The sequence below is a fragment of the Eleutherodactylus coqui genome, chromosome 3 (assembly GCF_035609145.1).
Source record: "Eleutherodactylus coqui strain aEleCoq1 chromosome 3, aEleCoq1.hap1, whole genome shotgun sequence".
NCBI lineage: Eukaryota > Metazoa > Chordata > Amphibia > Anura > Eleutherodactylidae > Eleutherodactylus > Eleutherodactylus coqui.
In genome coordinates, this window is record NC_089839.1 from 146,905,724 (window position 1) to 146,926,779 (window position 21,056).

Consider the following 21,056-nt stretch of genomic DNA (forward strand, 5'->3'; position numbering starts at 1 on the left):
GGGAGCTGCGTGTTGCGTGTTATCCAGCTCCCGCTGGAGTCTATGGAAACTCCCGCACATAATACACCAAAAATGGGTCAGGTCCTATCTTTTTGTGAAGCAAGGACCTTAGATGTGCGCATTGCAGTCGCATTTCTTATCTTTGTCAGGTGTGATTTTTTTTTGGCGCATCTAAAATTCCTTCATCTGAACGGTTCTATAGGAAACCATTGGTTCTAAAAGAGGTGATCTTTTCATGCACCTATACTGCGCTAAAACCTGGTTCGTTTGAACGAGGCCTAAAGCAGAATCCTGATTGGGGCTATAATTTTCTGCACATCCATGGGCTGTTCAGTACGAGGGGGGGGTTGAAACCACTAAACAAATGTGGTTATGGGGGTTTTAATTGTAGATTTTCCCTGATATGGTAACTGCCAGAGAGGATCTTCTGCTATGAGGGAGGGGTGATGGACACTTAGGGTGAAGTCACAAGAACGTATATTGGCTCGGTTTTTACGCCGAGCCGATATACGTTGTCCTCGTGTGCAGGGGGGGGGGGGGAGGGAGGAAGAGCCAGGAGCAGGAACTGAGCTCCCACCCCCCTCTCCGCCCCTCTGCACTATTTGCAATGGGAAGAGGTGGGGCGGGGGCGGGGCTAAGTTCCGAGAATTAGCCCCGCCCCCGTCAACCTCTCCCCATTGCAAATAGTGCAGAGGGGCGGAGAGGAGGCGGAGAGGGGGGCGGGAGCTCAGTTCTTGCTCCTGGTTCTTCCATACTCCCCTGCACACGAGGACAACGTATATCGGCTCGGCGTGAAAACCGAGCTGATATACGTTCGTGTGACTTCACCCTTACTCAGGAAGCTGTGTTGAGGCCACCTACCATGTTATCATTGTTATTTTGGATTATCAATAAAGAGTTTAGCTCCGTCTGTATTGTCTGGCTGCTGTAGAAAGGACCCTCATATTATACCCCGTCACATGGTATAACAAAGATACAAAGTATAATGTTTCTACAACATCTCAAATAAAATAGTTGTGAAACTGGAAATACATTTTTATTTAACATTTAAAGTATAACAAACAAAGCTTATTGCATCAAATGTATAAAAGATAAGATGTAACAGAAAAATAGTTTAAAATATACTTTACTACAATTTAAAGAATCTAAAATGAATAATGAACATCGTAAAGGTAGAAACAAACAGGAGAAATACATCCGGTATGCACATATTTATGTCAGCATCATTTCCACTGGCCCAAAATACCCATTTCTATGCCACCGCAGATGTGCTTCTAAGTAGCTGGTGCATTCCTTGTAACATGTATAGTATGCCATCAGCTGCATCCAATAAAAGGATTTGCTTTCATAGTTGGTTTACTATTATACCGATTGAAAGGAAAAAATAAACTATATGATGGATTCTTACATTTCTACCTGGGATCAGAGATTTTATAGATCCAAAATCTGGAAAGCCTCATCATTCCCTCAGATTGTCACCAGTTTACTTGCCAGGAGAAAATTAGCATATTTTGGTCCAAGTATAGATTTGGGGCCCTTTTAGATGGAACAATTGTTCACTTTCACTCATTTTAATAATTATTTGCAACGATGATCGTTCAGTGTAAACTCAGCCAATGATGAATGATAACCGCTCACTTTTCGTTCGTCGTTCATTTTATGCAGGCATACAAATCATGGTTGGCTCGCTCACTAATAGCTCAGTTTAAATAGTGCTTGTTCAGTCGTTCTCAGCCACTTATACAGTAATGTGAACGACTGAACGATTTCTCGTTTGAATGAACCAACGATGTGTCTGCCTGTATAAACAGGCTGCCTGAGCGAACAAGCAAACTCTGACGTCATTTGCTTGTTCGCTCATTCAAGCGATAAATCGCTCGTCTAAACGGACCCTCTAGTCTAGTCTAGTCTAGTCTTATAGGATGAGCTTTTAATTACAATGGATAATATAGTTTTTGCTATTTATTTAGAGCCAGAATTCAAAATATGATTATGACTTTTTTCCAACAACTGGTACAGTTTAGTGTCCTTGCACAAAATGCATAGGCTAACATGGAGATTGATATCAGTTGTGTCCTTTTCATGAAGGTCCTCTTGTTTACAGCGATGTTCTCTTTATCTTCTTTAGGTATGAACTTCTATTAGATTATAGCTGGGGGAACAAAAACAACATGCATTGATATCCAAAGTACCTGTAGGTAACAATCTCTTTATAACGTGTTCCCTCAAAAATAAGACCTACCCTGATAATAAGCACTACCCTGATTTTTTGGGGGGTGGTGGCCCCGTTGCCAGCAAGCAATGCTCTATCAGCGCTGAGGACTGCATGGAAGCCTGCCAGAGACCAGCGGGAGGGGCTCCGGATTGCACCTGCTAGGTGAACATTAGACACCCCCCGAAAATAAGACGCTGTGTCTTTTTTGGGGCAAAAATTAATATAGGACAGTCTTACTTTTGGAGAAACACTTTATATTAACAGACTCATAAATGAAAGTCTAGGTAAATATATACTCCTATCACAGATTTGACGCCACTATAGTAATGTATGGCTGTAGTATCAGAATCTAAACAACTTTTTGTCACACAATTTATGTGGTAAAATGTAAGACAACATTTTGTAATGAGGAGTAATGTCAAATCAGGAATAAAGCAAGACAATCAAAGTGAATAAGAAGCACGTACTCATTAAAAAAAACAGCAGCAATGAATAAACTTTAGGCCATTATTAATCCCATTTTGATACCCTTAATTCTTCCTTATTACTTCTATGTACCCACTTTTGTTTACACTGAATAACTGCACCATCCAACGTATCTGAGGAAGAGGCATAAACCTCAAAACACTTTATATACTTGCTGGTCTTTCTATAAGGTTGGTCTCACATGGACATATTGTCATTGCGCATCGAAGCTGCAATTTTCCTAAGAGTGACACACAATGCCAATAGCCCATTGACTTGTGTCGGGCCAATCACACCTGCATGTTTTTTCCCACGCACGTACTACTCACGAGCAAAAATGGGCGATAGAAAGAAAATCATAGCATGTTCTATCTTGGCAGGTATTACACACACATACACACCAAGATAGCGCATGGGGATTGGCAGAACACAGCAAGTATGCATGTCCTTGTGGACTTGTGTGCTCGTGTGCAAGAGATTCACATGTGAACTCGGACTAAAAGAAAAGTCAGGTTTACCCCTCGACTCAAATTCCCCTAAACGTAAGAGGTCATGTCATATCTCAGGTTTATCAGTTAGGCCGCCTGCATACGAGCGGGTCGGATCCGGCGGCGAGAATTCTCGCCGCGGGACCCGACCCGAGAGCCTGCAGGGACAAGCGCGTACTCACCCGCGCCTGGCGGCCCCGGCTCTTTCGTGTGCCGGCTGCCGGCGCATGCGCAGACCGGAGCCGGCGGCCGGGTGAGTGACGTTTCTGTGCGAAGCTCTGCGAGCCCCGCACAGAAATAGGACATGCCGCGATATCTCGCGCGGCCAAACCGCGGCCGTCTGCATAGGAGTGCGTATTGTAATTCAGTGGCGGAAATCCCGCGGGAAATACCGCCGCAGGATTTCCGCCCGTGTGCAGGCGGCCTTACTCTCATAGATGGCCCTGCACGCTGCAATAATCTGTATGATTCTGTAATCTGACTGCCCACTTCCCTGTCTAATCATGAAGGAGGCGTATGATATGTATTAATGGCAGAGCTTATTCAATTTTGCTATCTACTCTAAACATATCAAAATGTGTGTTTCCTTCTGCTGTTCCCTCACGTCCTACACTTTGCGCAGTGAGAGAGCAGGTGCGCAGTATAGCTTCAGCACTATCTGGTCAATGGCACGTAAAGGGGACCTATCCCCTCTCCTGACTTGTCCGTTTTCACCCGGGATCACATGAGCAGATTTGTATTATGGATTCCGCAATCATCGTCTGCGCGAATGATCCGCAGTAAGAAGCGGGCATTGAAAGGCATGGATTTTCACTTTTTCATTCACACTCACACATACGAATTGCGCATTCTACGAGTGGAAGAAAAATCGCACCATGCTCTATTTTGCCACGGAATCTGGGGCGGACAACCTCCATTGAGGTATGGTATCCACATCATCGCTAAACGACTGCGTGCGAAATACAAAAACAAAACTGTACTGTGCATAACTGCCTGCGGGCCTCCGCAGTCATGTGCAATACAATTAATTGCCAGCACAGGGTCACCTGCTGGGCTCACAGCTGGAATCTGCTGCTTGTGCCCCGTATGTGGAATCCGATCTATCCGTCCGTTTGTGTAATACCTGGCCTTTAAAATGATTGCATTCCCTTGAAATACTAATTCTGGATTATATTTTATAATAATTCTGTGATGTGCCATTCATGTGACGTACGTTTCCTCCTAGAAATGTATGACTATATTGACCATTGGGTGTTACCATTTGGAACATGTTGCTACACAGTACAATCACCAGAGAGAGCAATGACTAATACTCCATTATCTAGTAAAAATATGAGATGTGTACTGTACTGACCTGCACTGATAAAGAAGAATTGTTATTAATTTTCCACTGGTCCTGGAGTATTACTATAGCTTAGGCCTCATTCACATGGGCGTCGTTTTCACACATAATATACGCGTGAAAAAAATCCCCAAAACGCCTCTACTAGAACCAATGGTTTACTATAAAAGCGTTTAGATGAAAGAATTTTAGACATGCAAAAAAAATGGCACCTTCCAAAGATAGGACATGCGTGGCTACAATGCTCGCATCTAAGGTCCGTGCTGCGCGAAAAGATAGAACCTGACCTATCTCTATTGCATGATGCGCAGGAGTCTCCATAGACTCCTATGGGAGCAGGAGTCTTTGGAAACTCCTGCGCAGGAAAAGAAGATAAGTCATTTTAGGAGGATTTCTGCCGACCAAAGAAATTCCCAACTGCAGCTGCGATGGTATACCCAGAAGCACATTTTAATGTCCTGCTGTAAACTCCAGTTAGTCCCCGTGGGGATGAGGGGAACCCCCGAGGGTTCCCTTAATGCCCATGGGGACTAACAGGAATTTACAGCGGAACATTTAAAATGTGCTTCTGGGCAGCAAATTTTAAAAGTACTGCTGTAAGCATCGGGAAATTTCTCCAGCCCTGCTGCTGGGCAATTCCCCAGCAAATTGGGGCAGGAAGGGACTCACTCCACCTCTCCCCAGCAGCAGGTTCCCCATGGAATATCCCTATAGTGGGGGGAGAAAGGAGGATGGGGTTACAGGGCTTCCCCGAGAGCGTTGTACAAGAGTGATCCGCCCTCTAGCCCTGCCCCCTCTTTGCTTTGGGGGACCCCTTTCTATAGCCCAGCACCCTCTCTCTAGCCCCACCCCTTTCTCTACGCTCTGGGGATATCCTTCAGGGATCCCTATAGCAGGGAGAGAGACAAAGCGGGGCTATGGAAAATGAACCTATAACAGGGAGACAGAGCGGGGCTATAGGAGATTTAACCCATAACCCCGCTCTCTCTCTCCCTACTATGGGAAAATCCCAATGCCCCGCAGGGCTTTATCTTACCGGTCTCCTTCACACTGGCAAGAGCAATATCGCGTCATGATTCACAGCCTGAAATCGCCCTCACCATCCTTCTGAAAACCGCCGGATACGAGGTGTTTTCACATGGAAACAGCCTCGCATTCTTGTGGGGGTTCCCTTCATGTCACAGCCTCTGCAGGCGATCGTGATGTCCTTCCACTGCTTTCAATGGGGCCAGCACTGCATCCCTGCAGGGCTGAAGGAATCCCCCAGTGCAGCTGTCACAGCCGCGGCAGGGAATCGTAATCGTCTCCTGGAGCAGCTACACTTTTTTTAAGCAACAGGCTGCTCCAGTGAATGGAAAGGCTCGGGTCTTCTGTGAAAAATTGCTCATTGATGTGATTTTTTATTGCATGCTAAAGCTGTAACAGCTGTGGCAGAGAAGAACGATGTTAGCCCATTGAATTCAATGGAGCAGGCAATACAGCCAGCTCCATTGAAAGCAATGGGCTGCCGGCGAGCGTGGGATGAATTTTCGGGAAGGGCTTAAAAATATAAGCCCTTACCTGAAAATCATCCTAAAATGTGTAAAAATAAAAAATAAATGTATACTCACCTTTCCGCTGCAGCCGGAGTTCAGCCGCGTCTGGCCGGCAGTTCTCCTGAACTGCTTTCTGTAGTAATCAGCAGGTGGGGATTTAAAATCCCCGCCTGCTGAATGAGCTGCCTCTGATTGGTGAGGCTGTGACCAATCAGAGGCAGCTCTCAGTAACCCATTAATGAATTCATGTATTGCCGGCTCCATTGAATTCAATGGTCAGTGCTCGTTTAATCGAGACGAGTACCGCGTGGTGCTCGTCTCGAGTAACGAGCATCTCGAGCACCCTAATACTCGAACGAGCATCAAGCTCGGACGAGTAATCTCGCTCATCTCTAGTAATTTTTCCTAAAATCTCTATGTGTCAAATCAGCCTTTGGGCATACACAAACACACTCTGCTGCGAGTTGTCTGCAGTGGAGAACCCATAGGAAATCCACAGCTAAATAATGTGGACTTGGCTACTTTTTTTTCATTGAGGATCTGCTGCAGATTTCAACCATTGTATTTCAAGGGTTAAAACCAACAGCACAAATAAGCAGACTACAGATTTAGAACCCTCAGCAGTTAAGAATACTGCACATTCGTTATGGAAATGTTTTGCTCCATGTGCAGGAGATTTTATACATTTCTTCCATGAGGCTTGAACTATAAATGTTGTGGACATTCTGCAGCATTTATGGTGTATGTGAAGCCACCCTTAAGTAGCTTTCAACAAATACCATAAATATGATAAGTAATCGCAGTACAGTGAAACAATCTAATAATTTATCTAGTTATATTCTAAAGGGATTTTATGAGATTAGTAAAAGCATGCTGCTCTCTTTCAGGAACAGTGCCACCCTTGTTCATGGGTTGAGTGTAATATTACAGCGCAGCCCCATTTGATTTCATGAGGTGCAATACTTCACATGCTATAGACAAGAGAGAGCTACAACTAGATACATTGTATCAGTTTTTATTTATAAACATTCCCAGATGCATTACTGTACTTACAGTCACGTGAGCATAACGAGCAGGCAAAACAGCAACATTTACAGCAACATGCAACGATGCCACCAACCACAGATAGCAAGATAACGATGCTTACTCCAATGATGACATAAAGGCTGTTGGAGAAGCAGAAGTAAATATAATAATTACAGATGTGCAATCAGATTATTCTGTGATAGTCGCTGCAATTATGCGAAAAAAAAGAAAACACAGAAATGTAGTCATGAAATAAAGTTGTAGAATATTACATTGTGTCACACCCCTGGATGAAGCTGGCCCTCCTTGTACATACTGTGCTTTTGTGTGGTCTAACATATCCATGCTCTCCTTGGAACTTGAACCTAGTTGGTGAGCTGGTTCTTTTGTACACAAGAGTCTGAACACACCAGTTTAATTGATGAAATAAAGAGAAAATTGACTTGCAATGCGTGAAAGTATTAATTGAGAAGGCGGCTACATTGTTTTGGTGGAGGAGACATTTTTTGACGGTCATTTTTACCTCCACTATATTAAAATCAGCTCAGATTTTTCAAATGGGAAAGGGGGTCATGGGATATATCAGTCTTTACTGAAAGTCACTCTGAAAATACACTGAAGTGTCCATTTTTCCTTATCTTTACTTCCTTAGGAGTTAATTGAGGGCATATTTTCACAAAGTGCTTTCCATGACATGTTTGGCGTGTCCGCCATACTGCCAGATGTACAGGGTTAAATGTTTAATCTATTCTTTGTGAGCACCTAAAGAACTGCAGGTGATATATCTATACAGCACTGTAAGATTTGCCGATTCAGGTGAACCATATTGCATACACAAGGGACTTTAAATGGGTCCAGAGATAAAAGTCCAAAGGTGTTAATTCTAGCGACCTTTGCAGCCATTCTACAGGACCTCAACACCCAATCAAGTGCCCAGTGAATTGCACATCCAGCCATAGCAAAATGCGGTGGTGCGCCATCCTGTTGAAAGCAGTGTGGGAACTACCTTTATCATTGAGCACACATAAGTATATGGTATCTTGAAACATCTGGAGGTTCTTCTCATTGTGAAATCAAAGAAAAATGGCTCTGGAGATCAGACTCAATTTACCAAATTTGTAACTCCTAAAGAAATAACGACAGAACAAAACTGACACTTCCTGTGTGTTTCTGAGTAAATTCTAACCAAGACTGATATATCACATGACCGCTTTCCATTTGAAAAGCTTGAGCTCGATTCAATATGGTGAAGTTTAGAATAGCTACTGAAAACGTCTCCTCCACCAAAAAAAAAATAAAAAAATTCAACTTCCTTCCCAATGAATACTTTCACACATCTGAAGTCGATTTCCTCATTATTACACCAATTAAACTGGTGTGTCCACACTTATGTCCATTTTAATGCTTTTTTCATTTGCTATTCACCATGCTTATTTTTTTTTATCTTCAATTCAGGTAATAAAAATAGTATGGACATGATTTATGTTAACTAGTGCAAACAAATAGTGAAGTGGTTGCTTGTACAAATCATGGAAACGAGATTTTCATAGCAGATTGTTCTGTCCCTTGTTTCTTTTGCAACCTTTTTACTTGCATTGTACAGCCTAGTAAATAAGTCTAACTACAATGAGAATCTATGACTACTGCATTCTGCTGACTGCCCTTGTTTGAACAAAGGGTGAGGAGGCACCTGGGACTTCACAGGTGATTGTGTGATAAGCTGCTACTTCTAATCATATCTTTAAGTTCAGCTATTAATATACAGTGCCACTTCGTTCAAACTGCTAAAAGATAGGCGCAGATCTCTTCTTTTTACATTTTGAAATCCAACAACGCAGAATTTCGTAACAATTTAGACAAAAAACCAAACATCCTCATCGGATATGCCTGTTGCATTACGACAAAGCTTGCTGGGTGGCTCACCATAGTCAAATATTGCAAGTCAAATATCAAACAACAGTGTAGTTCTGCGTAATTCTATTGTTTCAAATCTCCCATAAAGCAAGAGATGACCTTCTGCACCACATAAATAACTCTTATATTCCAGCTATTTTCCCAGTGGCTACTGTGTAGCCTTCAATCTAAACCATGTTTGTCTTTCTTGGTGTCTTAATGACTCTGGAATTGTCAATATTGACACGTTATCAGTTTTGCGTCCTTGCAGATGTATTCTTGAATTGTTATGTGTACGTCAAGGAGTGGAAAGAACTGCTTTCGAACCACCATCCCGTCACTTCGCTGAAGCTGGCCAATGCTACCAGATACTTTATCAACACTGACATGGAAAAGGTTTTCTAGGCGTAGAAGAGTTTTTAACTAATGCATAAACAACTAGGATTTAATGAACATCCTCCATTGGATGTACCTAAAATTTTGCTCTATTTCCCTGACAACTAGAGATGAGAGAGCGTACTCGTCCGAGCTTGATGCTCGTTCGAGTATTAGGGTGATCGAGATGCTCGTTACTCGAGACGAGCACCACGCGATGTTCGAGTCACTTCCATTTTCTTCCCAGAAAAGTTTGCGCTGTTTTCTGGCCAATAGAAACACAGGGAAGGCATTACAACTTCCTCCTGTGAAGTTCCAGCCCTATCCCACCCCCCTGCAGTGAGTGGCTGGGGAGATCAGGTGACACCCGAGTATATAAACTGGGGCCGCCCGCGGCTCGCCACAGATGCACGCTGAGAGACATTAGGGAAAGTGCCGTCCTGCTGTAGCTGCTATAGGGAGAGTGTTAGGCTGTTATCTTCATCTTCAAGAACCCCAACGGTCCTTCTTAGGGCCACATCTGACCGTGTGCAGTAATGTTGAGGCTGCTCTTAGCAGTTTTGCACATTTTTTTTTTTTTGTATATCGGGCGTGCAGACCATAGCGTCCTCAGTCTGCAGTCATTTTACTGAGTATAGGGGCAGTACTGGTGAGGCAGGGACAGTGGTACAGGGAAAGAGATATACTGGCTATATAGGCAGTGGGCTTTTTCATAAAAAATTGGAAAAAACAATCTTTGGGCTGCCTGTGACCGTGTTCAGTTTACTGCATGTCTGCTGGGGGTAGTAGTCGATCATTATTACCCAGCTAAGCGTTACAGCAGGCTTGCGCATAATTGTTTCCTGGCTCTGCTGTGTCCGTTACATGATCGCCGTCATCCCGCCAGAGGGAAAGAGTATACATATATACGCTGCATACAGTATCTGTCTGGTTTTTCACCTCACCATTTTAAAAAATTGAAGCAAAATACTTACGGCCTACCACTGGCCTGTCTTGACTGCTGCTATTACTGAAATGGGCGGTTGGGCAGCATGTAACCCAGGAGAAGTGGCAGCGGAGTGTCATGCAGGCAGTGACTGTGCTTTGTTGGAGGTAGTGTGGTGCTTAGCTAAGGTGTGCCTTGCTAATGAGGGTTTTTCAGAAGTAAAAATTGTTGGGGGGGGGGCACTCTTGCCGCTATTGTGGCTTAATAGTGGGATCTGGGAACTTGAGATGCAGCCCAACATGTAGCCCCTCGCCTGCCCTATCCGTTTTTGTGTCGTTCCCATCACTTTCTTGAATTTCCCAGATTTTCACAAATGAAAACCTTAGCGGAGCATAGGTCCCATACAAAAATGCTCGGGTCGCCCATTGACTTCAATGGGGTTCGTTACTCGAAACGAACCCTCGAGCATCGCGGGAAGTTCGACTCGAGCAACGAGCACCCGAGCATTTTGGTGCTCGCTCATCTCTACTGACAACGCATATAAAAAAAAAACTGCACTTATGGCTCAGCCTGTATTTTCAGTCTCTAGCTGTAAATTCTATGGAAATGTCTTATTGTTATTCTATTAGAGGTTGTGCCAAGGTGAAGGGAACACCAATTTTGGTAAATCTTTCCTATTGTCACAGTTTTAAAAGATTTCTTCCATTAAATCTAATAGCAACTGCTTTATTAAAATGTTTTTTTTATTTCCTGTTGATTAAATAAATCCCTGAATTACAAAGAGTCTAAAAATCTATTTTTCCTATCCCAGAGACAGTGTGGCAAGGCAGCTGCGCTAATCGCTGTGAACCACCTTGATGTTTTTCCGCTTACTTGTTCACAAGACAGGAGATGTGGGTTTGATCTAGTTGTCCTAGTAAAATGCAGTATCTGTTTGTGCAAGTTCCACCGCAGGTAAATATATCTCCACAATCTTGATACGGGACCAGTTTAAGTTTCTCATCCACATATGGAGCACAGCTGTTAGCAAGCACTAAAAGTGGGGAAAAAATATTTCAATTAGTGGTATACATGTAATCACAAAGAGTTATAGGCTTTTTGCATAGAACTGCTGGGAAGGTTACTATAAGCCAAGTAATGCTGTGTTCACATTTCATTTTTTTTCCTTTACACTTTGGTATATGCATCACAAAAGATCCCAGCGCATACCTATATAGCAAAGTCCAAACCACTAAAGTTTAACTTAGATAGCTCAAAGTAAGTGACAGAGTTTCTATAAGGGCTCTTTCACGCGGGCGCTGTCAGCTCCCATAGGAGCCTATAGAAAGGATGCAGCAAAGATAGGAGAGGTCCTATCTTTGCACGCACCATGGAGCTATAGGCGCACATAGCACTCGCATGTCCTATCTTTGAGATACAATTCCTGCATCTGAATGCTTCTATAGGAAACAATTTTTTTCCTATACAGTAAAAACTCTTCTAGCAATGACATCAACTAAGGCTGATTTCGAATAAGGCCATATTTTTAGCCAAAATTTGTATCTAGTAACATTGGTTGCCTCTAATAACACCGATGTGTGCCGGCCCACGTGACCTTGCTGCTGAACCCATGTGATCTCCTGCCCAGCGTCTCCTCCTGCTGCTAATGTAACCCACCCTACTCCATCATCGGCGATGGGTAATACACTAGTACAGTACAGTACTGTAAAACTGCACTCTAATGCAACAGCATAGAGAACACAGTGATAACGCTAAGGACAGATGATGTACTGTAGTACAGCAGATGTCACCTGCAGTCCTATGTAACAGCACAGAGAACAGTGATAACACTGAGGACAGATAATGATGTCACATGCAGTCCTATGTAACAGCACAGAGAACACAGTGATAATACTGAGGACAGATAATGATGTCACCTGCAGTCCTATATAACACCACAGAGAACACAGTGATAAAGCTGAGGACAGATGGTGTACTGTAGTACAGGAGATGTCACCTGCAGTCCTATGTAACAGCACAGAGAACACAGTGATAACGCTGAGGACAGATGGTGTACTGTAGTACAGGAGATGTCACCTGCAGTCCTATGTAACAGCACAGAGAACTGTGATAACACTGAGGACAGATAATGATGTCACCTGCAGTCCTATGTAACAGCACAGAGAACACAGTGATAACGCTGAGGACAGATGATGTACTGTAGTACAGGAGATGTCACCTGCAGTCCTATGTAACTGCACAGGGAACACAGTGATAACACTGAGGACAGATAATGATGTCACCTGAAGTCCCATGTAACTGCACAGAGAACACAGTGATAACGCTGAGGACAGATGATGTAGTAGATGTGACCTGCAGTCCTATGTAACACCACAGATAACACACAGTCACATGTTCAATAACATGTTAAATGTTCATTTATTCTTTACAGTAGTCCTTTATATTCATTTATTATTGTTTTTGGTATTAAAGATCATATTTATTCTCCATTAAATGTGGTTTGGTGTGTTTTTTGGAATGTCTAGAATGGATTAATTGGATCTACATTGATTCCTATGAAAATAATTACCTCGAGTAGAAACAGTTTCAGGTAAAGCCGATTGCTTTCGGACAGATTACCAACGCTAGGAGAGGTTTTACTGTAGAAGCCCTTTTTGTGTGCTTCTAACCAGTGCGCCCACAGCGCCTATGTGAAAGAGTCCTAAAGAACATCTTCAATACTAACACTTAGGCCGCCTGCACATGGGCCAGTCGGATTCTGCATGTGGAATCCTGCAGCGGAATCCAACCCTGTGAAAGTCTTTTTGCTGTACTGCGGATAGTTTGCATGGCAAGCAGTCGGACATGCGCAGTACAGATTTTATTTTTTATTCCCTGCTTTTCCCTTCTCATCGCCTAGTGATGACACGGAATCCGCGACCTTTCCACAATATTGTTGTGGAAGGGTCGTGGATTGGACAGCTTCCATTGACTCCAATAGAAGCCGGCCATGCGGAGTCCGCACAGAATTGCACCATTCTGTGATTTTCTCTTCGCGATGGAAAATTGCATCCACTCATGGAGATGAAATCGCGATTTGTCATAGCATGCTATGGGCGGTATTTGCTGTGAAATCCTGAGGCGGATGCCCACTCCGGATTCCGCAATGCAAATTCACGCGTGTGCAGGCGGCCTAATAGGAAGATCAGGGGGTAGTATTTATTTCATATTATACTAGCTTACCCGTCGCGCGTTGCTGCGAAGACAGACAGACATACATTCGTTTTTATATATCTAGATAACAACCAATCACAGCGCAGCTTTTTTAGGTTACCTCAGTGGTATAATATATAACAACCAATCACAGCGCAGCTTTCATGTTACCTCAGCTTTATAATATATAACACCCAATCACAGCGCAGCTTATATGTTACCTCAGCAGTATAAAATATAACAACCAATCACAGTGCAGCTTTCATGTTACGTCAGCAGTAAGAGAAATAACAACCAATCACAGCGCAACTTTTATTCTGCCTCAGCAATATAAAAAATAGCAACGAATCACAGCGCAGCATTCATTTTACCTCAGCGGTATAATATATAGCAACCAATCACAGCACAGCTTTTATTTTACCTCAGCATTCTCAATATCCAGGAATTGTCTTGCGAAACGTTCGGCGGATGCATCATTTTGTAGTTGAACACGCATCCCATTGCTCGTAATGCTTTTTGCTTTTGTGCTTGAGATGGAAATCTAACGATCTTTGTCTGGGGGGGCATAACTGTCAACGACGCTCGCACGCGCGCCACCTATCGTAGGATAGATGTACTATGCCAGTAATCTTCCCAGGAGTGTACTCAACAACTTCCCATTAACTTTTCCTATTTATGACATAATCAATGCTCGTGCCAAATTTCAAGTTTCTATTACATTGGGAAGCGAGAAAATTCGATTCCGTACGTAACATTTGGACGCCAATTGTTTTGCGCTTAAAATTGAATAATCGAGTTGGGACCCATTAACTTTTCCTATTTATGACATAATCAATGCTCGTGCCAAATTTCAAGTTTCTATGACATCGCGAAGCGAGAAAATTAGATTCCGTACGTAAAATTAGGACGCTAATTCTTTGGCGCTTAGAATTGAATAATCGAGTTGGGACCCATTAATATTTCCTATTTATAACATAATCAATGCTCGTGCCAAATTTCAAGTTTCTATTAGCGTAAAATTTGGACGCTAATTCTTTGGCGCTTAGAATTAAATAATCGAGTTGGGACCCATTAACTTTTCCTATTTATGACATAATCAATGCTCGTGCCAAATTTCATGTTTCTATGACATCGTGAAGTGAGAGAATTAGATTCCGTACTACGTAAAATTTGGGCGCTAATTCTTTGGCGCTTAGAATTAAATAATCGAGTTGGGACCCATTAACTTTTCCTATTTATGACATAATCAATACTAATGCCAAATTTCATGTTTCCATGACATCGGGATGTGAGAAAATTAGATTCTGTAAGTAAAATTTGGATGCTAATTCTTTGGCGTTTAGAATTGAATAATCGAGTTGGGACCCATTAACTTTTCCTATTTATGACATAATCAATGCTCGTGCAAAATTTCGAGTTTCTATGACATTGGGAAGTGAGAGAATTAGATTCCGTACGTAAAATTTGGACGCTAATTCTTTTGCGCTTAGAATTGAATAATTGAGTTGGGACCCATTAACTTTTCCTATTTATGACATAATCAATGCCCGTGCCAAATTTCAAGTTTCTATGACATCGGGAAGTGATAGAATTAGATTCTGTACGTAAAATTTGGACGCTAATTCTTTGGTGCATAGAATTAAATAATCGAGATGGGACCCATTAACTTTTCCTATTTATGACATATTCAATGCCCATGCCACATTTCAAGTTTCTATGACATTGGGAAGTGAGAGAATTAGATTCCGTACGTAAAATTTGAACGCTAATTCTTTGGCGCTTAGAATTAAATAATCGAGTTGGGACCCAATAACTTTTCCTATTTATGACATAATCAATGCTCGTGCCAAATTTCAAGTTTCTATGACATTGGGAAGCGAGAAAATTAGATTCCGTACGTAAAATTTGGACGCTAATTCTTTGGCGCTTAGAATTGAATAATTGAGTTGGGACCCATTAACTTTTCCTATTTATGACATAATCAATGCTCGTGCCAAATTTCGAGTTTCTATGACATTGGGAAGTGAGAAAATTAGATTCCGTACGTAAAATTAGGACGCTAATTCTTTTGCGCTTAGAATTAAATAATTGAGTTGGGACCCATTAACATTTACTATTTATGACATAATCAATGCTCGTGCCAAATTTCAAGTTTCTATGACATTGGGATGCGAGAAAATTAGATTCCGTACGTAAAATTTGGACGCTAATTCTTTGGCGCTTAGAATTGAATTATCGAGTTGGGACCCAATAGCTTTTCCTATTTATGACATAGTCAATGCTCGTGCCAAATTTCATGTTTCTACGACATCGGGAAGTGAGAGAATTAGTGGCAATGATGAGAATCGAACAATCTACGTGGGGGGTCGTAACCGCCGCCGACGCTCGCACGCACGCCATTTATCATAGAATATTTGTACTATGCCTATAATCTTCCCAGGAGTGTACTCAACAACTTCCCAAAGTTTCATGGCGATCGGATGAATGGTGTAGTAATGCATAAAGGACAAACAGACACGCACACAGACATACATTCAATTTTATATATATAGATGAACTTACGTCAGCCATAAAGCTAACGCTAATGCAATATATAAAATTATTTAGTAGCCCATTTTCAGCATGCTTTCTACAATAGGATATATGTTCCAAAGGAATACTGTACAAATGGAAATACTGACTACTATGCTAAAGTTCAAATCGTTCTCCCAATTGTTCTCACTGCCAGATTTACTTCTCAGTACTTCCATTCTACTAGCATCTGACCCTTATACAATTTTCTTTGTTAAAAGCTGCATCAACAGGAAATGGTAACATAGGCCTTTCTAAATGTCAAATCTTCACTGTGTTATAGGAGTAGTTAGAAGATGTTAAACTTCCCTACTGGGACATAGAAAAATAAAAGTTTAAAAAAAAAGCAAAAATTTAATTCTCCTTTTCACAAAGTCTTTTACTTTTTAAAGAATTAAAAAAAATACATTATTGGTATCGTCGTATCCACAAAAACTCGTACAATAAAATAAATGCATTATTGATTCCTCATAGTGAGCACTGTTTTAGAAAAATGCAGCTTTTCGTTAAGGGCGGACACCCACTGGCGATATTTTCTATCTTGCGCTGCGAGAGCAAGTGAAAACACTCGCCTTGCAGCGCAAGAAGGACGCCGAAAAGAGACCAGGATATCGCCAGTCTTTTCAATGGGGCCAGCGCAGTTGCGCTAGCCCCATTGAAAAGATATGGAGAATACCGCGGACTTCTGCCACAGGTGTGGCAGAAGTGCAGCACGCTTGAAATATAAGCCCTTCCCTGAAAATCATCAATAAGTGGTTAAAAAAGTAAAAAAAAGTACTCACCTCTCCTCCAGCTGGCTCCCCTACACTGCTATCCAGCACTTTCAGCAGACAGGGATTTAAAAATCCTCACCTCCTGAAAGGGCTGTGCTGATTGGCTGAGCGCTTAGCCAATAACAGCTAGTGCTTAGCTATTGGCTGAGCGCTCAGCCGATTACAGCTAGTGCTTAGCTATTCATGAATGCTGCATGGGGAACACTGCAAAAACGTAAAAAACTAATCCTGGAGTTTCTGTGGTTTTTCACCCCACCCCACGCAAATTAATAAACATTATATAAAACCCAAAATGGGGCTATTGAAATAGAACTTGTCTCACAAAAAACAAGCCCTGATATGGCTAGGTTATTAGTAAAGTAAAAGAGTTATGGCTTTGTAAATATGATGATGAAAAAACAGAAGAAATTTAAAAATCAACAATCATTATAGGGGTTTGGGGGGAATTAAGCTAGATGAAGACTGGGCTGAAAAATGCGTCTTAACCTCACTGCATAAAGCCAGTTTCACATGGTTGAGAATCTCGCGTGGGATTTGTGCATTGCACAAATATGAATCCCATTCTTTTGAATGGGGTCACACACATGGGCAATGTGTGGGGTAAAAGAAAAATGGTGCCATGTACCATCTTTGAACGTGCCCTCGCATTGCATGGTTTTCAATGGGGCCGGCGGCAGCATCGCACCACATGCAAGGTGCACACGAGTGCGATGAGATGCTGGGGAGGAGGTGCACTGTGAGGAAGAGAAGCTGTCTGCAGATGCACAGTGCACAGTGAGGAAGAGAAGCTGTTTTCAGAACAGGAGCATGAGCGGGATGGGGGTTAATAAAACCCTCCCGTCGTGGGACAAATTGAAGACACAGAAGAATTAAAATAAAGTGGAGACATATTAATAATAAAATGGTACTGTTTATGGAAGCAGCTGTCTGTAGCTGTTTTTGAAGTGCCGACACAGCTGGAGCTCCACCTACCGGTATGCAGTGAGGTGAAAACGGATTTCTCAGCCCCATCTTCATCTAGTTCCACAGCTTAAGAGGGGTTTTATAAGTAAAGTGTACAGAATAGGCTAATATAACGTAATGCAAATATGCTTTAAAAAAAAAGTGTAGCTTCTCTCTTAAATACTGATGCACCCCCACCAGTCAGCTGTTTGAAGGGGCCACAGGGCTAGAGCAAACACTGTGCCTCTTTATTGACCTGTGACATCATGTTCATGTTTGCTATGACAGGGTGAAATCTATAGTTAATAGGACAGCACTACTGCACCAAATCTGTGGCAAAATTAGCAGAATTTGGTACGTACTTTGTCTATGCTGAAAAAAATCTACACCAGATTTGCAATGTGTGAACATTCTCTAAGGGGGTTCGAGAAAAACTCCACTTCTCTTTAATGCATATTTACAACATAACATAGTTTACATGCATGTAAAATTTTGTGTTAACATTATGTTCTACATGTTTGTATTCATATGACGTTCCTGACTTTGTAAGTTTATATGTTAGAAAAAGTATACTCTAAAAAAAAAGGGATGTGTGAAAAAAGATAGTTGGCATCCATCACACTGATCAGTATTCACACAAGTTAAAAAAAATGATGAAAAAGACGTATAACTCAAAATTAGAGATGAGCGAACGTGCTCGGCCCCGCCCCTTTTTCGCCCGAATACCGCGATTTTCGAGTACTTCACTACTCGGGTGAAAAGTACTCGGGTGCGCCGGGGGGCGGGGAGAGGCGTGGCGGCGTGGGGGGTAGCAGCGGGGAACAGGGGGGAGCCCTCTCTCTCTCCCTCTCCCCCCCACTCCCCGCTGCAACCCCCCGCGCCGCCACGGCGACCCCCGAATTTTTTCGCCCGAGTACGGAAGTACTCGAAAATCGCGGTATTCGGGCAAAAAAGGGGCGTGGCCGAACACGTTCGCTCATCTCTACTCAAAATCCATCCAACTATATTAACGAGGTTATCTAAAGATGGACTTTTATCACCTATCCATATAAGTCCTATTGGTCAGAGCGTTAGTGCAGAGATCCTCTCCTATCCCCAGGAAAGTTGGTTCCGGGTCCCCCTCACCACAGCACACATAGTGAGGAAGACCTTGAATGGAGCAGCTCCCAAGCACTCACTGTGCCACTCCATTCATTTTCAATGGGCCTGCAGGAGATAGCACCATTGAAAAGAATAGAGCTTCACTGTGTGTGCTCGGATGATTCATACTCCTCCTCACTTCGGAGCATACAGGGAGGAGGAGAGGGGGACACCAGATTCCATTTCTCAGGATTGGTGGGGGCTCAGCTGCGAAACCTCATCCAACAGAAATGTATCACCTATCTAGTAGCTAGGTGATGAAGGTCAATCTCGAAAATACCCCATTAGGCAATTAGTATTATTCAGAAATAACTATTTACAGAGTTATTAAACTTTTGACAATACTTTTAGCTAAAATGTTTAAAATCAGAAATTCTGATAGAACATTTCACTACTTTATGGTGATTATAAATAATTTTCTACATTTTCCATAAGTTTTTACATCAAACACAGACATACAGTTATTGAATATCACTTTCTGCTTGTGGGTTCAATGTGTTCTACAATCTTGTACGATGTTCTTATGAACAGCACTACATGTATTTACCATCACACTGCAGTAAAAGTAGCAGCTCTATACTATTAATCAGACTTGTAAGAACTAGAGAAAGAAAAGTTGTAGAACTTGCGAAGTACCTACCTTTTGAAATGCACAGGAGGCACAGTGCAGCCAACAGAGGAATAGCCCGTGTTTGTGCCATAGCAAGGCAGAGCAGTGATCTGGGGATCTTGTTGTAATAGTCTCCTTATGGAGCAAGTTGGGTCACGTGATCAGCTGCACGGCCACACCCCTTCTATGTAGCAAGAATTTAAGTTTTGTTTTCCCATATTCCATCTGATCTTCAGGAAGTCCGTTCAGTTAGGGCTAAAATATGTATAACTCCAAATGTAATAATTAGGAAACAAGACACACCTACAAGTTATAAAAGAGGAATGAAACTGATTGTACTTTCAATTCTCTAAGATAGTTACTGTGATATTCTAAGTGATAAGTGTTAAAAATGAACAGAATAGCAGTATACAGGATGTCCATAGAAATATCTATCCAGGGGCATAATATATCTTTCCAGCTCTGCACGAGGGTATGTGTGTGGAGCGTGTTGTCTCAGCGCTAAAGTAACCGCAGGGAATCAATTAGTATAACAAATATTTAATGACTGTGAAGGATTGTCACGTTGTGCTCCTGGGACCTGTAGTGCTATGTACTTCCCAGGCGCACACTGCTGCAGGGGTGATTGGATTGAACTGGATGGCTGATGGTGTGGAGTTCTCCAGCCAACCAATCAGCATGCGCCTGTGTATTTTTTTTATAAAATTTTTTTATGTATATGTGTGTGTATGTACATATATGTATATATATATGTGTGTGTGTGTGTGTGTATATAGGTATATACATAGTGTGTGTGTATATATATATATATAATTTTTTAAATTTATATATGTGTGTGTATGTACATATATGTATATATATATGTGTGTGTGTATATAGGTATATACATAGTGTGTGTGTATATATATATATGTTTTTAATTTATATATGTGTGTGTATGTACATATATGTATATATATGTGTGTCTGTATATATGTATATACATAGTGTGTATGTGTTTGTATATATATATATATATATATATATATTAGAGTGACACAATATTCGCTACGCAAACATAAAATGTATGTAAATGTTTTAAGAACTGCCGAGTGAGGATTTGGCTTGAACTGTTCATCATCCATGGCTTGGTCTTCCACATTTTTGGAACATTGTGACAGTCAATTAGTGTATATTGCATGTCGGTATATTACACCACTCATTATAGTATATGTTACTGTGGAGCCCCCAGTATATTCAGTATATTCTGCAGTAATATCTTGTATCTCTGGTATAATCTACAGATTGGATCTACTACAGAGAGAGAATACAGTCACTGAGTGGTAGGCCACTATATACCTACGCTCTCTCACAATGCAACACATAGAATTAAAGGGGTTGTCCCGCGGCAGCAAGTGGGTCTATACACTTCTGTATGGCCATATTAATGCACTTTGCAATGTACATTGTGCATTAATTATGAGCCATACAGAAGTTATAAGAAGTTTTTCACTTACCTGCTCCGTTGCTAGCGTCCTCGTTCCCATGGAGCCGACTAATTTTCGCCGTCTAATGGCCAAATTAG

The 21,056-nt window shown here is 41.9% G+C and overlaps 1 protein-coding gene across 1 annotated transcript; it reads right to left on the minus strand.

Moving 5' to 3' along the window:
* Positions 1 to 1,020: 1,020 nt before the first annotated feature.
* On the minus strand, positions 1,021 to 19,671 carry LOC136621066 (protein shisa-4-like). Its single transcript, XM_066596274.1, has 4 exons — positions 19,523 to 19,671; positions 11,138 to 11,297; positions 7,099 to 7,211; positions 1,021 to 2,152 (listed from the first exon to the last, which is right to left on the minus strand). Exons 1-4 carry the CDS (start codon positions 19,581 to 19,583, stop codon positions 2,142 to 2,144), a joined length of 345 nt encoding a protein of 114 aa, XP_066452371.1. The 5' UTR covers positions 19,584 to 19,671; the 3' UTR covers positions 1,021 to 2,141.
* Positions 19,672 to 21,056: the final 1,385 nt, after the last annotated feature.

Coding starts and splice junctions, on each gene's coding strand:
- LOC136621066 (XM_066596274.1), bottom strand. CDS start 19,583: ATGGCACAAACACGGGCTATTCCTCTGTTGGCTGCACTGTGCCTCCTG. Junction 11,298..19,522: donor CCTCCTGTGCATTTCAAAAG/GTAGGTACTTCG, acceptor CCCCACTTTTAG/TGCTTGCTAACAGCTGTGCT. Junction 7,212..11,137: donor ATCTCCTGTCTTGTGAACAA/GTAAGCGGAAAA, acceptor CTTCTCCAACAG/CCTTTATGTCATCATTGGAG.